At 33.8% G+C, this 21,567-nt stretch overlaps 1 protein-coding gene across 1 annotated transcript in view; it reads right to left on the bottom strand.

Moving 5' to 3' along the window:
• The window catches only part of LOC137623220 (uncharacterized), a 268,465-nt gene that overhangs the window by 228,517 nt on the left and 18,381 nt on the right, over positions 1–21,567 (bottom strand). Inside the window, 7 exon segments of the mRNA XM_068353940.1 lie at positions 3,986–4,090; positions 10,389–10,774; positions 11,010–11,241; positions 11,365–11,530; positions 14,102–14,192; positions 16,574–16,719; positions 19,984–20,129. Of these exon segments, the coding sequence (XP_068210041.1) occupies positions 3,986–4,090; positions 10,389–10,774; positions 11,010–11,241; positions 11,365–11,530; positions 14,102–14,192; positions 16,574–16,719; positions 19,984–20,129 (1,272 nt within the window).

Below are 21,567 nucleotides of genomic sequence, written 5' to 3'. Positions count from 1 at the left end.
ACATTTCCGAGTAAGGCAATGGGACGGCCAAAAAGAAGAGAGAAGCCCGAGAGATGGGAAGAGAGGTGTAAAGCACCAGAGGACACACTAAATCATACACACTTTATTGCATGATAGTTACTTGTCAAGATGCATGTGTACATTTAATTTCTCTCATAGTGATAAATTTTATGAAAGCTGTTGACTCAGAAACTTCATATAGCGCCTTTTTTTTTTTAAAGTACTCCCATCCATCCATATACCAAGGCACTTCCCCCAATTTTGGGGGGTAGCCGACACCAACAATGAAACAAAACAAAAAGGGGACCTCTACTCTCTATGTTCCTTCAGCCTAATCAGGGACTCAACCGAGTTCAGCTGGTACTGCTAGGGTGCCACAGCCCAACCTCCCACATTTCCACCTGTTAAAGTACTAATATTACTAATTACACGAAAATAACCAAAAACTACTGGCCACTGCCAATAGAATGAAAGAACCCAAATATCTATGACTCTCAGTAACTTTTTGTGCCTTATGTTACGCTTGAAATTTAAACTGTCTCTTAAGACGAGTTACTTTTATTACACTTTACTTTCATGTATTTATCTTTATATTTTCCCTTTGCTTACAAATACACCGAATATTCTGGCCTATTCTTTACATATTCTCCTCTGTCCTATAAACCTGACAACACTGAGATTACCAAACAATTCTTCTTCACAAAAGGGGTTAACTACTGCACTGTAATTGTTCAGTGGCCACTTTCCTCTTGGTGAGGGTAGAAGAGACTCTTTAGCTATGGTAAGCAGCTCTTCTAGGAGAAGGACACTCCAAAATCAAACCATTGTTCTCTAGTCATGGGTAGTGCCATAGCCTCTGTACCATGGTCTTCCACTGACTTGGGTTAGAGTTCTCTTACTTGAGGGTGCACTAAGGCATACTATGCTATCTGATTTCTCTTCCTCTTGTTTTGTTGAAGTTTATATAGTTTATATAGGAGATATTTATTTTAATGATATTACTCTTCTTAAAACATTTTATTTTTTCCGTTTTACTTTCCTCACTGGGTTATTTTCCCTGTTGGAGCCCCCGGGCTTATAGCATCCTGCTTTTCCAACTAGGGTTGTAACTTAACAAGTAATAATAATAATAATAATAATAATAATAATAATAATAATAATAATAATAATAATAATAATAATAATAATAATTTGTTATTTTTTCTGCCTTGTATTTGAATTGTTCCACTTTCAGGTATTTTATTCTGCAGATTACAATTACAGTACTGCATTATCATTCAGATCAAAGTTTTTTTTTGCAGTCCTGTATTTGAATTTTAATAACAAATATATGAAACTACCTTATTTCATTATGAAGCTAGTTGGCCTGCTGTTATATTTCATAAGGACTGCTTTTTCTTCACAAAATGGGCAGGTATTAAAGAAACTGTATATGGTTGCTATACCTAACACAGTATTGTTTGGGCTACTCTCAAAGTTAACTACAACGACATAACTTTTTAATGTTCAAGATGAAAAACACATAAAAGATATATAATTTCATAGAGATAAATTAAAATAAAAACTTCCGCGTTAGATTAACACTAATGGGCCACTACCTTCCATAAAATCAAACCATTGTTCTCTAGTCTTGGGTAGTGCCATAGCCTCTGTACCAAGGTCTTCCACTGTCTTGGGTTTGAGTTCTCTAGCTCGAGGGTACACTCGGGCACACTATTCTATCTAATATCTTTTCCTCTTGTTTTGTAAAAGTTTTATTGTTTATATAGGAAATATTTATTTTAATGCTGTTACTCTTCCAAAATATTTTATTTTCCCTTGTTTCCTCCTCTCCTCGCTGGGCTGTTTTCCCTGTTGGGGCCCCCTAGGCTTGTAGCGTCCTGCTTTTCCAGCTGGGGTTGTGGCTTGGCAAATAAAAGTAATAATAATAATATATGTTTTGACGTTGTTACTGTTTTTAGAATGATTTATTGTTAATTGTTCTCATCATTTATTTATTACCTATTTCCTTTCCTCACAGGGCTATTTTTCTCTATTGGAGCCCTTGGGCTTATAGCATCTCGCTTTTCCAACAAGGGTTGTAGCTTGGCTAGTAATAATAATAATAATAATAATAATAGCCCTCTTTCCGGTCGTTCAATGATCGACAAAGATCAAAATAAACCGGTTTCATCTGCAAGCGTTATCATTTAGCTTATCAAATGTTAGATTAACAAACTTCTTTGTCCAACTATTTTATTACGAAATTTTCCTGCTTTTATTTTATTAGTCGTTAATTTTATATATATTTCTCAAATTTATTGTACGGCCAAATTTAAACTACACATCAGTTGAGATGAGATTTTTCTGTCATTACAGATGGATGAGAGATATATAAAATTATCAAGAATAGTCTTTGTTACTTAGGAAATGTGTCACTTAATATTTAACAGAACCCTAGACACTGGATCATATGATTAGCCTAGCTAATGTTTTATATTGGGATTTGTGTTGTAAATGTATATAAAAAACACCCGAAAATTTTACACCTATAAATAGATTCAAAAGAAAAGCAATACAAAAACAACAATAAAACTACCAACAAAAGTTCTCAGCATTATTAGCATCACCATTATTTTCACCAGTAAATAGGGTTACCAAAGTATGAGCGTTTACAAAGAACTCCACAATCAAGAACACTACCGAGATTAGCACTCCTAAATAAATACTGTTCTCTTAAAAGGGATCTTCAGACCAATTGAGTAACCAACTGTGAAGTTCAAAACACATTATTCATCATAGTTAATTCTAAAGCTATCCTATGATATCGAAGAAACTCTTACAACCCGTGAAAAATATGTTTGTCAAAAAAAAAAAAAAAAAAAAAAAAAAAAAAGAGGTCTTTCCTAGGATCAATTCGATAAACAGAAAGTTATTCCTTGAATAATTCAACCTGTCTTCTTTTATAATTGGACACTATCTTAAATTTCCCAGGTTGAGACTATGAATGATTAGGAAAATTATAGAAGTTATCCAAAAATAGTAAAATACATAATGTAACTACAATGCTGTAATGAGTACCAGTGAAATAGTAAAAATACTTGGCAATGCACATATATTCATGATAAAAATTCTAGGAGAGAGTTTGTAAATAATTATCAATATAATTCATATTATGTCAAGGTTCCTCATCATGACATAATGATCTTTAATAATTTTTCTACTCCCCCACTCTCTCGCGCGTCAATTTTTTTCCAAAGCCCTGCTTAACAATCAGGACATACTAACAGGTTCTGATAAAAAAAATTGTATCCTGATCACAATATGTACACAGTACTTTCATTTCTAACTTGAACTCTCGATGCAGCACTAATAACAAGACTGAATCATAAACAATAACTAAAATGAGTGAATTTACAGTAGAGGCCCCATAGTAATCTTGAGTCATTTGAACTTATAAAAGCTAATGAATAACTTTCATACCTTCTTTTATTAAATCAGGATCTTGAATTATGATCAATTAAATGAAGTAGCATGTAAATTAGTAGATTTCCTCCTCATTTCAAAAACTCCTAATATTTTAAACAGGCGCATAAACAGACTTTAGTTGAATCAGAATTCCAAAATAAATGCCATGAGGGACTCTCCCAACTGTTTGGTTACAGAGCTAAAGATTTTAGAACAACCTCAGCGAACATACAAATGCTAACAAACACACAACAACTCATTACTATAGAGCTACAAATGAACCAACACAAAGACGTTAACCTAACTTCCTAAAACTACCAAGAATATCAAAAAGCTTTAAGTAACATTGATCCAATTCCTTCAATCATTGAATGTGATAGGGCAATCATCATATCACCACTAAAACATGGTGCTACCATTGAGAAATATCAATTGTATAACATGTTTACAATCCCCTTCCAAACAGAATCAATACAGTGGAATACATATAAAAAATTAAAGTTTAAAAGGAAATTCATCTACGGTTAGCATCACTTACCTTAACATCGGGCTCTACAGGCGACGCTGGTACGGTGATGGTGACAGTGCCAGAAAGTGGCCTTGGGGGCGGTGGGGGTGGAGTTGAAGTAGGTCTTTTCGCCACCTGGTACATGAAAGATGCACACATTCAAGTTTGAAATTTAAAGATCTCTGATTTATATAAGAAACATGCATTGCCATATTTATAACTACAGTAGGGTCCCGAATTATGCGAGAATTTGGTCGATTAATGACCTCGTGTAAATGGAAAATCGCGAATTTCGAAACACACAACTAACAAAAATAATTCCATTGTGGCCATGGCAACCAGCAATTTGCCTATTCAAATGTGTTTACTACCCATTTCCAATACTTTCTTTGTACTATACTGTATTTCTTTATAATATCAAATTGTTTTTGTAAATAAATAAAACATTTAATATACTTTAAAGTTCTAATAACTTGAAAAATGGTTAAAATTATAACCAGGATAGGTGTAAACACCATATATTTCCCGTTACAACACAACCCAAAATACAGACAAATTTTAATGTTTGTCATATCTATTGTATAATACAACTGGTGAATAGCAAAACTATCACTCTATAGACTAGCTTGTTGTATGATTGAAAATCCAGAATTATCAAAATAAAGGCGATTTTATATCATGCGTTTCCTAAACACGCTAAAAAGCAGAATAGAAAACGACAACCAATGTTTTGTTTACGTTTAACTCTGATCACAACGAAGAAATAGACGCATTTATACATCTGTGTTTTTGAATTGACAGCAATTTTACCAAGTATAGATTATATGTTGAATTTGTTATTACCAATGTTCTAATTATTTTTTATTAGAACTTTCAAATAAATGAAATGAATGCCATTTATGAAATGTTTTTCTTTATGATGCCGCCTGAAATGGAAACCTTCCATTTGTTTACGCTCCATCTTCGATCATAATAAACAAACGAATGCATTAAACACACATGATCTATGTCATAAATAATGATATTACAAACATTTAGTAAACATTATGTTATTACAAATATTTTACTTACCGTATCCATATAAATTCCTAAATTCGTAGCAAAGCTGGAAATTTTTTTTTCCTTATGCGTTTAATCCACAATAGCAAACTGCCGCTAATGACAGAGTGATAACTTACGATAATTCTAAACTGTTACGAAAGATAATTGTCCTTTCCATATCTAAAATACTTTTCCTAACTTCAGTTATAAGTCAACTTGTACCCACCTCAATTATGGATCCATATGCAAAAAAGGTAAAAGAAGAAAGTACTAGGCCTATTTTTAAAGTCACCGAACAATTAGGTTACCGCTATAACGTTCGATGAGAGAGGAGAGAGAGAGAGAGAGAGAGAGAGAGAGAGAGAGAGGGGGGGGGATGGTTTTAAAGTACTAAACAATAAATATGATAGGTTATAACACATTGGTGTTTATGTAATATTAACTGTATAGATGGTTTGAATAAGTTAAGAAATTGTGTAAACAATTCTTTGTTATTGTATTCGCGCGGAAGCTAGACATCAGCTGATGTGATCACAGCCAAAAGCAAAACAAAAATAAGTTAGCAATACTCGATTTTTAAAACACACCCGAAATTTAACAACATAAGTACATGTTTTATTATAGCGCAATTGACATTTAAAGAGTAGAAATTTTCTGGAATAGAATGGTGTTTCCTAAAAAATAGTGGTTTGCGGACGAAATCGGTTACCGTATTTTAAGCTATGATTGAAATGGATGTATACACGGTATAATTTTTTCGTTTTGTATTTAATTGACACTTCAAGAAAACCGATTTTGGTTTCTTCATCTATTTGTACGTATTGTATAACGAGAGAGAGAGAGAGAGAGAGAGAGAGAGAGAGAGAGAGATTATGACGCAGAAGGTTACAGACCTAGAACAGGGGAGGATGAAGGGGGGGGGGGGGGGGAAGTGATGAGATAGGCTGGGTGGACTCGCAGGGGAGACGGTAGGAGACGGGGGAAGGGGGGATTTGGTTGCCAGTGGCTAAAAATAGATTCTGAAAGACGGTAAAGGGAAAAACGAATCCCATCGAATAAACAGAATAAGGAAAGGGAATAAGATCCAGAGGAATAATAGATATAATGGAATGAAAATGACTAGATGGTGTTAGTTGTGATAAGAATAATTTAGATATTTGAAATAAGAGTGTCTGAGGAGGTATAGAAGGAATTCGTGATAAATATAGAGGAATATCAAAGGATACAGTTAGTTTGCATTAAAGGGTTTGTTATCGTTTATCGGCAGTGAATAGCCTAAACTTCGGTAACGAGTCGTCAATATTTTGTCATATTTTAAACAGTATACATTTGATTTGCAAACATTGGTTTTGTAGAGTAGACGGTAAAATAAAATCGAGAGAGAGAGAGAGAGAGAGAGAGAGAGAGAGAGAGGGGGGGGGATTTATCTCTCTCCCTCTCTCTCTCTCTCTCTCTCTCTCTCTCTCTCTCTCTCTCTCTCTCTCGATTTTATTTTACCGTCTACTCTACAAAACCAATGTTTGCAAATCAAATGTATACTGTTTAAAATATGACAAAATATTGACGACTCGTTACCGAAGTTTAGGCTATTCACTGCCGATAAACGAACCCAGTCTACTCGTGAAAACCTTGAACGCCCAGAGGGAAAAATAAGGCTTTTAAATATACTGTACTAAACAAAAATAATGCTTTAATATACCATCATTAACACTACCATTACAATTATCGTAAGGTTGGAGAAAGATAAAGATTGCCGAGAACGTAACCACATTTCTGTTTACATTTTGTCAGCTGGACTCGCACAGTTAACAGTTGATTTCATTGTTGATGTGGAATTTTATCCTTAAATAGGCTATTCATTATGAAATTATGTTAATGAAATGTAATGTTGATATTGTTTTGTAACATTTATTATAAATCACCGTATTTAGGGCTACCTATATACTTAAAAAGACAATAGATTTGATACATTTTGTAGTGCTTGACTCGCGAACTTTGAACAGCCTCGTAGATACAGGAAATTTAATTTTTTAAAACTATCGATCGCGTAATTGAGGAATCGCGTAATTAGAACACGTGTAATTCGGGACCCTACTGTACATTTAAATTTACATGGGTATATAGTGCTTATCTAAATTTATTGATAATAATCTAGTAAGGGAAGAAGCCCTATACAATTTTGAGTTTTTGTTACCCATTTCTCATATCATTTTCTGCTCTCTTGTGATTTCTTTTTTGTTCGATTTCTTTTCTACTTATAACACTGAAATCTTACTTTTAGTCACTCCTCTTGTGAGCAGCCCTATTAATGTCTGATAATTTTTCAACACTCAGTGGTCACCTTAAACCAGCTAAAAATATTTCTAACATGCAAACATATCTTTTGTTATATGAAATCTCCAACCAAATTAAATAAGATATCATTCCTTTCCTACCCTAATCAAACTAAACACCTATAACCAGAAAAGAAATAAAACACTAGAAATAGTAGACATACTGTATATACTGAATGATTTGCCTGCTTCTTGGGTCCATCAACTACAAACAATACTGTACTGTAAACACTATCACAAGTATTGTAGAGCAAATTTACCAAATTACTTGAAATGTTTAACTTTCTCTTCACCAATACTCTCTACAGTAAAAACCAAAAGTTTTATTGTCATGCCTCAAGTTCTGTCTACATAAATGAATAAGGATTATTTGACAATGATGCAAATAATAATGAAACAAAAGTATCACTTGACTTTCAATCAATCACAATGTAAATTTAAGACTAGTGACAGAGTCTTAAGTAGAAGCTAAACGACAGAAGCAATTTAACCAACAGTAGCAATCCATAAACGGAAATTCAGCAATCCATACAAAATTCTACACTTGAGTAACTTCGTTAAATTCCCCGTGACGATTACCTCTTTCTTTGTGTTGTGCTCCATAAATTTTTTTGTCATTTGGGCTAAGATAAATAAGGTAAGTAAAATTTATTGTCAGAATTAAAATATGTATACAGTACAGTATAAAATTTCCTGATTAGGCATGAATGTTTATATGTCAATGTTGGCCCTGAAGCTGCATATAACAAGAGTTGATAGTTGGATAAAAACTCAAAGAACCTATTTATAAAATCCAGTGTTGCTGAACTTTGCAGGATTTGGTGAAAGCAGAAATGTGTCTTTATGAGGTCTATATCTTAAGTCAAGCGTGAGTTTTATCTATACATATATGCAATTAATCTCAAATTTTCTTCCTCATATTTTACGAACACAAGACACTGAAAACACAGCAAACTTCCTATGAAAAATACCTATCATAAACTTTCCTAGTACATGAAAACTAAATTCACCTACAATGATTTAAAACTGTTTAATCAAATTATCTACTTCAAAGACTTGATGGTTTTAAAATACTGCATGACAAATCATGTGTGAAGGTTCTGCAATAATATATGGTTAGCTTATACTGAACTACATGAAACATAATCTTAGTACTAAGTCCCATTTCAATTTAAACTTGCTCAATATCAGATGAAACCTACGCAGGTTTTGAGTGGAGAATTCAGAAAATATAACATAAGGTGGAATCAATGGAAACTGACGAGAAATTACCAAACAAGCTTTTATCAAAAATAGAAAAAAACCTGAATGCTTAAGCTTTCACTACAAAATAAATTCTTAAAATATTTTCTTGAAAATTTACAATCCTAACTTAATTCGATTTCACACATAAAAACATTCAGCGCCATTAAAACCTTTTCTAAATATAGGAGGTTAAGCAAGAGAGAAATGTTGACTACAACCCCAAGTCGTCTTGGTACCAACTACTGTACATTAAGTATTACATTCTATCCTTAGTTTATCATAAAATCAGTTTCTGAAATAATTTCAAAAGGAGCAGAACCTTATAATAAGACTTCTAAATTACAGTATTTTGCTAGATAAAGGTCTGTCTTTCATTGAAATCTGAGGCATACTGTACTTTAATAATTAATTATACTCCAAATTGACATCACTGATATGACTGACAGGGATATCATAATAGTGTTCGCTCACAGTAACTACTGGATGATCAAATTTAAGTACAGTACTGTAGTTTAATGAGACCACTGAGTCACAATACCTAGATTCTCATAGGGCAAAACCTGAATTTGAAATATATTTAGGGTAGTAGATAATCATCAACAGATTGTAAGATTAATGTAGAATTATCTCACATAATCCTGCACACAGTTTTTCATGCATCTCGTATGAGTGCTTTTGATCTTAGGAATCAACAATATTGAGTCCTATAATGTATTTGTTCGGTTGGCCACTTGATCTTTTTCACAGTATAGAGCAACTTCACCTTGTGCATGTATGTGATATTGCAGTACACATGCATCCTAGGCAACCACTATGTGTACCCACTAATAATCCATATCCACATTCTAATTTGTTCCAATTTTAATACTGAGTGCACAAATGCAAATGGAGAATGAAAGTGCTTTTACTGTCCTTGTACTATTCCATCAATGAGTAAGATTCCATCAAAATTATTACTATCATATGTAGTGGGGAACAAGCCTTGCCCATCAACCATGTACCAGGTCCAGGTCTACAAATTCTTGATAATTTTGATAGCCACACCCAACTTAATAGCTGTATATTTTTTTGTACCTTAATTACTTTGGAAATTTATGGTATTGTTCTTGCTTCGTTTTTTGCAATAATTCTGCTTTTGTTTCATCAATCCCGACATTTATATTCAATTTAGAACATTTACTAAACAAGGTGAGTTTATGAGCTCAGTTTATTTCCAGCACAAACCTTCCCTCATTTTATAATTGGGATTTTACTCATACTTTATGTTCATACTGTACCTTGTACGTACTTCTGTTTTATAAATTGTACTTAAAGGAGAATATTAATACCTAAAGTAGTGAATTAAAGGATCTAATACAATCAAAATCTATTGAAAAGCTAAATTCTAAAACCACTGTTCTCTTATGTAAAGATACACATTACAAGGAAAACCAATCTCAAAACTATAATGATACCAAATAACTTGAACTTTATAATGTTTGGTACAGCCAAATTAAAGATTACAGTAAAAATGAGTCTATAAAAAATAATTTTACAGAACTAAAATAAAATAACTCTCAAAGCCGCAAGTTGTAAATTACTTCAAAGTGTTTAGATACTGATTAAATGAAAACCCTATAAGCTTTAATGCAAAACAGAATGTGCTAAAACAAAGCAAGGCCCCTCAGTAACAAGATGAAAGGGAGTCAGCACAGCAAAAGCTAAGCATATACAACCACTGAATCATATACAAATCTTAGCATAAGAAGGATAAGGTATAAGCCTTAAACTCCAATTAAATTATCCATGTACAGTGAAGGTGTTTATCCTCTTACCTGTACAGTGATGGAGTGAGCAGGGTGAATGGTGGGAGTCTGTGTGACAGGGAAGACACTGTGGTGAGCGGGTGTGGACGGTGTGCCAGGTGTGGGATGATAGCCCGAGCCTCCGTGAGGAGTTGGATACGAGGGGATACTGTGATGGGAAGGAGCCACAAGTGGAGGTGCAGGAGGGAGCAAGGGGGATTGCGTGGAGGCACCGAGGGTTATAGAAGGAGGTGGAGGAGCCACAGTGGGACTCCCTAAGTCACCGGACACTGAGGGCCCAGTCACATCCCCTATGTTGAGCGGTCGCACCTCTGACATTGCCAAGGACCGATCACTTTCTTCTCCTGGGGCCTTCTCATTCTCAAAATCTAAACGTGTAGGAAGTGCTCTAGGACCTGAAAAACAGCTTTTCTGTAATTTTTCAATACAACCTTTTAAAAACAAAGGCAAATATGAAAATACCCAGATAAAGGGAACTTATTCCCTGCAGTAAGCATGCCACAACTGGAAAATATACTACAGTTTACTTTAAATTGATTGATTTACAAAAGGAAATCTCTAAATTATTCTACTCTTAAAAGTGAATTTGTCCTGAATTCCAAATGTAATGAAATGATTGATAAAACTTACCAGCTGTGATAGGTGTGGCAGAAGTAGATGTAGTGTTGGACAAAGAATGTCCACCAGAAGATGTATGGTGAACAGGTTCATGACCAGTTTGGAAATTTTTCATTAATCTTCCCCATGCTGCTACATTTATGTTCATTTGGTTAGGTCGCAACACCCTTCCCTTTTGCATAAATAATTTCCTTTGTCGCTGTAACTTAGGCTTGCGTGAGATCATTGGGTTTAGGAATTTAATCTGCAAAATAAAAAGTGTAATAGTAAAAATAGTTCCTCAGTGCTTTGTTTCTTGCATCAACATAAATTTACCAAAATAAAATTCATTGAATAAAGTACTGGGCAGCTGAAAATTTACACTAACCTCAGCAAACAGGAGTCCCTTTGGTTCTAGCTGGAGTGCCATGCCGTGTCTTACATCATCGATGAACTCTTCTAGCCGTAGGAACTTTACCGCACAAAGCGACCGCCAGTCTCGCCAATATATATCTATTTCTAAATCTCTTGATTTTTCTAAGTCGATACTAAATCTGCATACCAAAAGAATTATAAATCTCATGTCACAGAACATTATTATGTACAGTAATTGCATATACACAGTTTAATATTACCTAATTATTGTAAGTCTACACCATATAAATTTGAAGACCCCTACCATGATATTCCAAATTACAGTGCTTAAATCCATCTCTACAAAGTTTTCAACAAAAATTGCATCAGATCATAAAACATATTGTAAAACTTCAAAGAAGGCCAATGCTTGACAGTAAATTTTCTAAGACATTTTAGTCTCCTATAAAACTTAAAACCTATTTGTGTAACTTCCTATTTATATATACAATACAGTATATCATTAACATCATGTAGTCTAGCCAGAACAAAGTCACACCTTTAAATTCATAGGGCTCGTGAATGATTTGTTTTAAAGGTGAAAATTGGTGTGAACTAAAGTTTGTGAGATTCAAGAGCTGTGTGAGAAACTACCAAAGGGAACAAAATGTAAAGCAAGACAGAAAACATTGAAGCTAGGTATTTAGATCCTGCTGAGAAAAAGTAGGACCACCAATAATGAGCCTCTTAAGGCTAATTTTTGATTTGCATATCTGAATCTCATCAATAGCTATGCTTTTGTACCTAATTGATGTATACGGGTTTATCCATTAAAGTTCAATAATGTATTTCTTGATATAAAAATTTTCGAGTGAAATCAAATACTGTATAAGAGTCAATGGTGTAATTTTTAGGTAAATAAAGATTATCATCTAATGTAGTTGAGTAAGCAATTTATGTCAATTACTTGTCATATCTGTTATACAATAAAAAACAAAGTTTGCTCATATGAATATTACATAATCACAATTGTTTGCTTCTAATGAGAATTTCACATTAAAAAGTAATTCAATAAAATTATTAAGGGGCCTAAAAAACCTTAGGTCAAACTTAATGTTGGAGGACAACCTAATTACAAGTCCTATGTGACAAATTGCTAACAGGACATCAAAGGAATGCACATTAAAAAATCTTACATAGGAAATTTTACCATGAGCACCAAATTAAACCTGACATGATACATTTTGTAAGATGCACTGTCATTTACAGCAACCCTTTGGTTAGTCATAGAATCATGGCTTCGGTCTTATTTTCTACAACTACCTTTGGTTTCTTCCCTGCTTGCTGTTGAAATTTTTTCTCTCAAGACTTTCTTTGATTTTCAACAATCTTTTTAAAAAATATTTTGAGCTCACTATAGGATACAGCAGTTTTGAAATGTGACTTTTTACTATAAAACCTACTTCCATCAAAAGAAACATGAATTTTTGTGTTTTACAGATTACACTCAATTACATATACAATCTAAAAATGGTCTGGTAAAAAAATTATTCCAAAACAATAGGTATATTTATCACCCTAATTATTCAAACAGTTCTTCAAAACTAAAATCTTATAAATTGAGACAGAACCTGCAAGGATTAACTTCTAGCTAGCAATATGGTAACATAAATTTCAAATCCCCCAAAATTTTGGTTAGGATATTCTGAACAAATTTTAGTATTTGAAGATCAGCTAGCAATGTTTCAAGAATGAAAATACTCTAAAGTGAATGGGAAACAATCACAGTACAGTACAATACTATTGTATAATCTATTATACCCTATCGATTCCTTCATGGCAATCCTGGCATTGTCCCCTAGATTGGCAAGTGTCTTACCATTCCTTTTAATCCATGTGTCAAAAATCTCTTGGGAGCAGAGAGAACACATCATGAATTATGCTAGAATAATGCACAAGAATGGCTTGACTGATTATAGATTTATTACTACACTTGTTATATATACAAAACTTAATTCGTTATTTATATAAGTAAACTAATTTTAGGAACTGGATTAATATAAACATTAATAATAACGGAAGCACTAGGTGGTTTGTCGATTTGGAAAGTGTTAAGAGGCATAGTCCATCATCATGATCGAGGACGTTGGTATATTCAGATTTAATTGGGAAATGAATCGCTCCTTATATACCAGTAGTTTATATGGAGCAGTTCACTTCCAGTTAATTCTGAATAAAATTAACGAATCACATCGTATTTAATACATACGATGATTTATGATTTTGTTTGTGATAATCAACAGAATTTTTAACTTGGAAAACAAGTTCACAATTCGTATCAAACACGTTCTTAGTGTAAGCATTAAGAAAAATTATGCGACAACCTTTCCCTGTGGGGGGTTCAATACCAGTGGAGGCAAAAGCCCTTCTAGGTCTTTATGCCCTAAGGTCAGCATAACACCTAAGATAGGAACTGGGAAACCTAAAATTTTTCTGACAAGTTTAATAAAAATATCTTTTGTTTTATTGTTGATAAAAGCTAGAATATTATGAGAGCATTTAATAATTGGCAAATATATATCAGAAATCCATTATATTTCAATTGCTTGCTTTATTCTGCCTTCATATACAGTACCATATAACGGGAGCAGGAATTTTTTATTTGCTAGTGCTGGTCACCAACCAAGCCGTGCCCTCTTTGCCTTGAAGGAACTGACAGAGTATACCTACTGGTACAGTACATTAAAAATTCATCAAGCAATAAATCTTACCTTTGGTCCCATGCAGATTGTGAACACGGTTTCCAACTTGTTTGTCCAACAACTTTGTTGTTGTCTAATTTTAGCACTGCCATAACTTCATCTGAAAAAGGAAAATGCCAGGATTTGGTTACACATGGTATCTTGGAATGGTAATCACAAAAATTAATGCAAAGTTGTACTATACTGTATTGCCATTTGGCTAAAATAATGTTACAATCCATGAAAAAGTTACTATTAATTTCTCATGGCCTTTTAATAAATGAAATTTATGTTGCATACATGTATTAACACCACCACATCAGAAGAATACATGATAATAATGTACTTTTGTTGGAACTCATTAACAGGAATCAATACTACCGTATTAATCAATCATATATTTTTATTTATGTTGTTGACATCTACACAATTACAGAGGCACAGTAAACAGATGACATAGGAAAATATAGTTCCTTTGCTAACTTCAACCTTAAACTTTCTCCATTACATATTTTCTATTTACCCAAAATAAAATCTAATCAAATACAATATTTATGAAGTTCATTGTAAAATCAATTTCTTATATTACAAAGCAATATAGTATTGTACTTCCAAATTTTCATATTACATCTGCTATAAACACAACCTGAGCAAAAAAGGTGGTAATTAGTTTTTTGTTTTTTGATTAGCCTGTCTGGGTGTTTACACCTCACTAGTTGGTGTAAGTACCAAGAATATGTTTGCAACCATACTCTGTTTGCTTCTGCGCCTATTATATTGTGGGGAGGTGGGAGGATATTCACAGGTATATGCATATTGGTTAAGTTGTGAAATAATGAATTTTATCATGAAAGTTTGCTTTACAATTTCAGCTATTCTGCCAATATTCATATGCAAACTCCTGAGATTAGTTGGATGAATGGATACTGGTAATCCTATATGGAATATGTACTTAAAATCAACCTCTATGGCTTCATGGAACTGAATGTTAACAAAAAATCCTTTTGTGTTCCTTCCATAGCATACTATCTTCTGTTGCATTAACTTGTGTGCATCTTGAGGATGGTGACAAACTTGGCGCTTCTCTTCTTATTGCAAGAGGCAAGAAAAGCATTGTAGATGAGACTTCCTGCAGTAGATTTAGTAGCAGTAATTGCCCCAATGCCCAAGACCTTGCCGTAAAAAAAGGATAGGCTGGTAAAAAATAAAAATTAAAGTAAACCTAACAATGCATAGGTACACCTCCTACACATGATCATGTGTACAGTACCTCTGCGTTCCATTACAAATCAAGACCAGAAACATTTAGAGGGAGGATGAGGGACAGGCAAGACCTCTATTAGGTTAAAACTAAGAGAATGCAGTACAGTATTGGATTTAATGGATGGCCCACATCAATAAAGATTTGGGTATCCTTCAAATAAGAGTACGTAAATAAAGGATTGTAACTCTTTAATTTATTTCTCTTGTAACACTGCAGACACTAAATCAGAATCAATGTCCGAGGCTGTGTGCGATATCAAAATTAGCAATGAGGCCGAATCAACATCAGCAACCTTGTGCAATCTCCCAATTGGTGCTGAAGCCAAATAGAAGAAAGGAAAGAATTAGTGCACCCTCACTGAGTGAAGTAAAAATTGTTGGGCACACCTAAAATGTCACTGCCTACTCTACATTCTCAGCTCTATGACTGGAGCATATGAAGGACCAGGGATAGACATGCTGTACTCTAAGTGGGTTCGTAAATGGCTATGTACTATGAAAGATACTGGAATAAATAGCAATAGTTAAATCTATTCCTTCAACATATCCAAGTCCCAATGCATATTACCTTGAACCTGAAAACTTGAAGGGAAAAAAAGTGTGGAGAGGAAATAAGAATGGGAGGAGGAGTGTGTAATGAAGAATAGGAAGAGAGGGAAGGAAACTATCAAAACCTGATCATTCCTGAAATCTGGTTTCTGTGATTTTTCCCAGTCCTTTAACAGGTTTCATCCTTCTCAGTCTTATCCTTATGATAGAGCCAATTTTGATACTGGGCTGTACAAAACCAGTGATAACACATTTAGTAAAGCCAGAAACATGAAGCAAACTGAACATGGTTATAAACAGTTGTAAACTGACATTTTGAGATAAGGTGTATGTATCATTTCAAGTTAAAATCTTGTTAAACTCTTAAATTTTTCTTATTGCTAAGCGCATGCTTGAACCATACAGCCCTGGATATTTAGGATGATTCAAGGAAATAATATTCATACATTAATCAGCTCAAAAGGCTACAAAAACCATTACAAAAAATTAATCTACCACATATGATAAATTAAGCTGAAACTAAGCTCATAATTCCGGCTCTGTCTTGAGCAGGTTTTATTCGTGAAGAGATTTGGAACCTCACAGAAACTAATAAGGTTAAATACTGTAAAGCTACAAAAAAAATATTTAATACAATAAACAAAAATATAATAAACAAAAAAGAAATATGGTACAGCTAACAATACTTACTTGAAATTTCATCCTTAACAGAATACGATTTGGAAGATTTTCCTGTGACACCTTTCATAAAAGATTTTAGGTCAGAAGGGCCTGAGTGGGAATCTCGACGCGATCGACCCGGGACATCCTCAAGGAGGTCTTGTACACCAATTAATCTGTTTAAAATATAAAACAATTATGAGATAAGTTACACACATGGGGGCTGCAACTCTATAGGTACTTCACTAGAGAAATGGTGGTGTAATTTACTTTTTGAGATCTAAAACCTGGAGTTGAATCTCTAAAAGTACTTCATAACAGAAATGGTGGTATCATTTACTTTTTGTGTTTTAAAACAATGATATTGCCAGTGAATGTAAATAGCTACTAAAGTTGTAACAAGACAAGACATCTTGACCAGTTCTCTTATGATAATGTTATCAATAAAGGCTTACAATTATTTTACGAGATTATCTGTGATTAAATTCATAGAATTTAGGCCATTCAGCGTGGCAGATTATCAATTTACTCATAACCACTTCTCAACTAAAAGTTTTGACTTCCTTTATCAATGGTTTCATGAAGCTTTTACTTTTCAATCTTCTACTTTGTTTGTACTAATAAAAATGGCTTAGGAACCCAAGAAAAGACTTTAAATTGCAAAGTCTTAAATAATAATGTTTTAGACATTTTTAGTTATAGTTTAATGAGGCCCCAAATTTGATAAATATTGTATTATGATGAATACAAGTATCACCAGCAAAAAAAGATTCTATTTATGATAAAATGCAAAGCAACCAAGATTTGGAGCAGCAACTAGTTTAGTAAGGAACAATTTGAAAAGGCCAGGTAACATTGAACCAGTAGGTAATCAACTTTCACTAAGCATTATCTTTCTAAAATTCATGGTAAAATTTTTGTACTGTATCGTGGAAGACCGTATCACGAATGAAGAATTAATGGCGAAATACGGTCTCCTGAAGCTAAAAACAAAACATCACAAAAACAAGATTGTTTGGACATGTGATGGAAGCATATTTAGGTATCCAAGACCTCCTGGAAATAATGGATAGATAAAGACCTAAGACTTGATCGGAGTTAATGCACACACAGTGCAGGAAAGAAAAGAATGAAGAGACCTCATTTCACATATAACCAGATAAAAAGAAAAGCAGACTAAAAGGAATGTTTATGATGATGAAAGTAAAGTAATAATCTCTTTGACAATATGGAACTCAGTCTTTTTACTATATCATCCATCTGCCAGATGAAAGTTTGAAAAAAAAAATTATATAATTCACTGGCTTCTCAACATTGAAGTACAAGGCAAAGTGTGCCGTTCCTCAGATCATGTAACCGATTCAGTAAAAAGAAATTTTAAAAAATCCATATTTACGTCGTTGTCTGCCTGTAGTAAGCAGGATATACAGCAAATATAAATTACTATTTTTACATTAACATAGTAACTTGGTATGGATTTGCTGGTTCATTAAAGATATACATTACTGCAAAAATGAAGAGTTAAAGCGGGAAAATCCAACTGGTTGCCACTTGAATGTGTGATTTCCAACGTAAATGACTGATCCACATAAGGTCTGAAAGAAAAATTAAGAAATGGAGAGAGGGGCAAAATATTAAATACTAGAGGGCCACTGAGTAGAGCGCAGACCTCCGCCACGGCAAGCTTTCTCAACCTGGCCAACCTTGACCTTGATCTTTGACCTTAACATCTCTTAATTGGCGTGGATTTTCATACACTAAAATATGAACCAAGTTTGAAGTCTCTGTGACAAGGATGTCCAAACTTGTGGCTCATTACGTGATATGGACGTTTTGCTTGTCCGTGACTTTGGCATTTGACCTTCCAAAATTTAATCATTTCCAGCTCTTTACACAACAGTTAAATCCCTGCAATTTTCATTACATTCTGATTAAAACTGAGGCCGCCTGGTTGATGACCGGAACTTGATCTTTTGCTTGACCTTGACCATGGACTCGACCTTGATCTTCGACCTTAACATGTTTTTATTTCCGGGTATTTTCCCACTCAAATATGTACCAAGTTTGAAGCCTCTGTGACAATGATGTCCAAACTTATGGCTGATTTATTGGACATTTTGCTTGGCAGTGACCTTGACCTTTGACCTTAACCTCTCAAAATTTAACCATTTCCAGCTTTTTAGTTAATCCCTACAAGTTTCATTACGAGTAAAATTGTGGCCAGGAAGGTGTTCACTAGCAAACACACAAACAGGGGTAAAACATAACCTCCTTCCAACTTCATTGGAGGAGGTAATAAAGACTAGATGAAAATGAAAAAGTTAACATCTAATCTCAAATGAGACGAGTTCAACCTATCACTAGGTGTAACTATGGACACAATATTCTGAAACTGGACTGTAAAGGTTTTAAGACAGAAAACTTTATGAGGCCTTCGTTTTCTTCATTGTGCATATATTCTTATAATTATCAGCTAGGCTAGAGAGAGAGAGAGAGAGAGAGAGAGAGAGAGAGAGAGAGAGAGAGAGAGAGAGAGAGAGAGAGAGAGAGTCTGGATCAATAAAATCGTGAAATGACAGAACTATTCTAAAGAACAGTAGCAGTTTCTAACACATCCATTTCACATATCAATGAAGAGGAAGAAAAGGGTGTGGAGGGGTAAGATGATAGATGCATGGATGATGATGAAAATAATATTAAGGAGGGAGAAAAGAAAAAGAAAGGGCAGGATGATATAGAGAATTTAAAAAAAAAAGTGATGATTGTGCTAGAGAAATATAGAAAAGGATAAACAAATGAAAAAGTGGGAAATGACAACGGAGAATCATAGGAGGGAGAAAAGGGGGACAAAGACGGACAAAATATTTTATTTTTCCTTGTTTCCTTTCCTCACTGGGCTATTTTCCCTATTGGAGCCCCTGGGCTTATTGCATCATGCTTTTCCAACTAGGGTTGTAGCTTAGCATTTAATAATAATAATAATAATAAAATGTGAAGTAAAAAAGGAGGGGGACAAAGACGGACAAAATATTCTATTTTTCCTTGTTTCCTTTCCTCACTGGGCTATTTTCCCTATTGGAGCCCCTGGGCTTATTGCATCATGCTTTTCCAACTAGGGTTGTAGCTTAGCATTTAATAATAATAATAATAATAATAATAATAATAATAATAATAATAAAATGTGAAGTCAAAAAGGAGGGGGACAAAGACGGACAAAATATTTTATTTTTCCTTGTTTCCTTTCCTCACTGGGCTATTTTCCCTATTGGAGCCCCTGGGCTTATTGCATCATGCTTTTCCAACTAGGGTTGTAGCTTAGCATTTAATAATAATAATAATAATAATAATAATAATAATAATAAAATGTGAAGTAAAAAAGGAAGGGGCGACTTTGAAGATGTTGGTGGTGGGTGGGTGAGAGAAGATCTTTTGGCACTCACCTTACTTCTAACTTGCCAGTGACGGCGGCACCTTTATTATGTAGGGCTTGAGAGCGACGGCTAGGATAGTTCTCCTTATCGCACAGGCTTACGTAGTTGGCCGGCGAGGGAGATGCTGACAGAGAATTCTCCAGTTCGCGCTTCACCTGTCGAGTTGCAATACCCATTAGGAGACAAAGAAACGCTACATGTTAACAGCTCATGGCGCTCATTCATTGGGCACCTGTCTTATCCAGACTCACTCTCTCTCTCTCTCTCTCTCTCTCTCTCTCTCTCTCTCTCTCCTCTCTCTCTCTTCTCTCTCTCTCTCTCTCTCTCTCTCTCTCACATGTAATATATATATATATATATATATATATATATATATATATATATATATATATATATATATATATGTATATATATATAAAATATATACATATATATTCATATATATATACACATATATACATATATATAGTATATATACATAAATATTTATATTATATAAATTTCACTTCATTTCATAAACTCTCTCTCTCTCTCTCTCTCTCTCTCTCTCTCTCTCTCTCTCTCTCTCTCTCTCTCTCTCTCTCTCTCTCTCTCTCTCATGTAATTTATATATATATATATATATATATATATATATATATATATATATATATATATATATATATATATATATATATATATATATATATATAAAATATATACATATATATATATTCATATATATACACATATATATATTCATATATATACACATATATATATTCATATATATACACATATATACAGTATATATACATAAATATTTATATTATATAAATTTCCCTTCATTTCATAAACTCTCTCTCTCTCTCTCTCTCTCTCTCTCTCTCTCTCTCTCTCTCTCTCTCTCTCTCTCTCTCATTAACAGGAAGTCCACCACTTCTCCCATATACGACACTACCTTTCCTGCACGATCTTTCTATCAAACAAAGGTAGAACCCAATGCTTCCCCTATCATGTTTATCATTATAGAATGCATCTCTCTTTTGAGTACCAACATCTTTGAAAATTACAGCTAGTCAATTTGATTACTTTTTTGGTAAATGTATCACATCAACTCGACCACAATTCAAAACCCATGACAAAAAGATAATGACATATGCGTACAGGACCTATGGAGATATTTCCAATTTCAACAAGGAAATCAGCCCTGTTCTATAAAATAACCGGCATTTTATAAACAAAGTTTCCTAAAACAATATTTTCCACATAAAAACCATCCATATTTTTTCTCAAACATACACTGACTGAAAATATCTTCCAACAAACCATTTATAGTTACACTTAACCAAAATTATAATGGTTTCCTTTCCTAAAATTTCCCAGCTCTCTCTCTCTCTCTCTCTCTCTCTCTCTCTCTCTCTCTCTCTCTCTCTCTCTCTCTCTCTCTCCACAACAGTTGCCAACATGCCGATGTCCACAACTTCCTCTGACGACACAGACAAAACAGCGTGACAGACTATTCATTCAACTCATATTTCATCTCAAATGGCACTGCCTTTCATTTGACATTTCGTCTCCATGCCAATGCTGACGGGAAATGAATCCTACAAA

The sequence above is a fragment of the Palaemon carinicauda genome, chromosome 30 (genome assembly GCF_036898095.1).
Source record: "Palaemon carinicauda isolate YSFRI2023 chromosome 30, ASM3689809v2, whole genome shotgun sequence".
Classification (NCBI taxonomy): Eukaryota; Metazoa; Arthropoda; class Malacostraca; order Decapoda; family Palaemonidae; genus Palaemon; species Palaemon carinicauda.
Note: the sequence above shows the minus strand (reverse complement) of the source record. Positions and strands in the feature narration are given on the sequence as shown.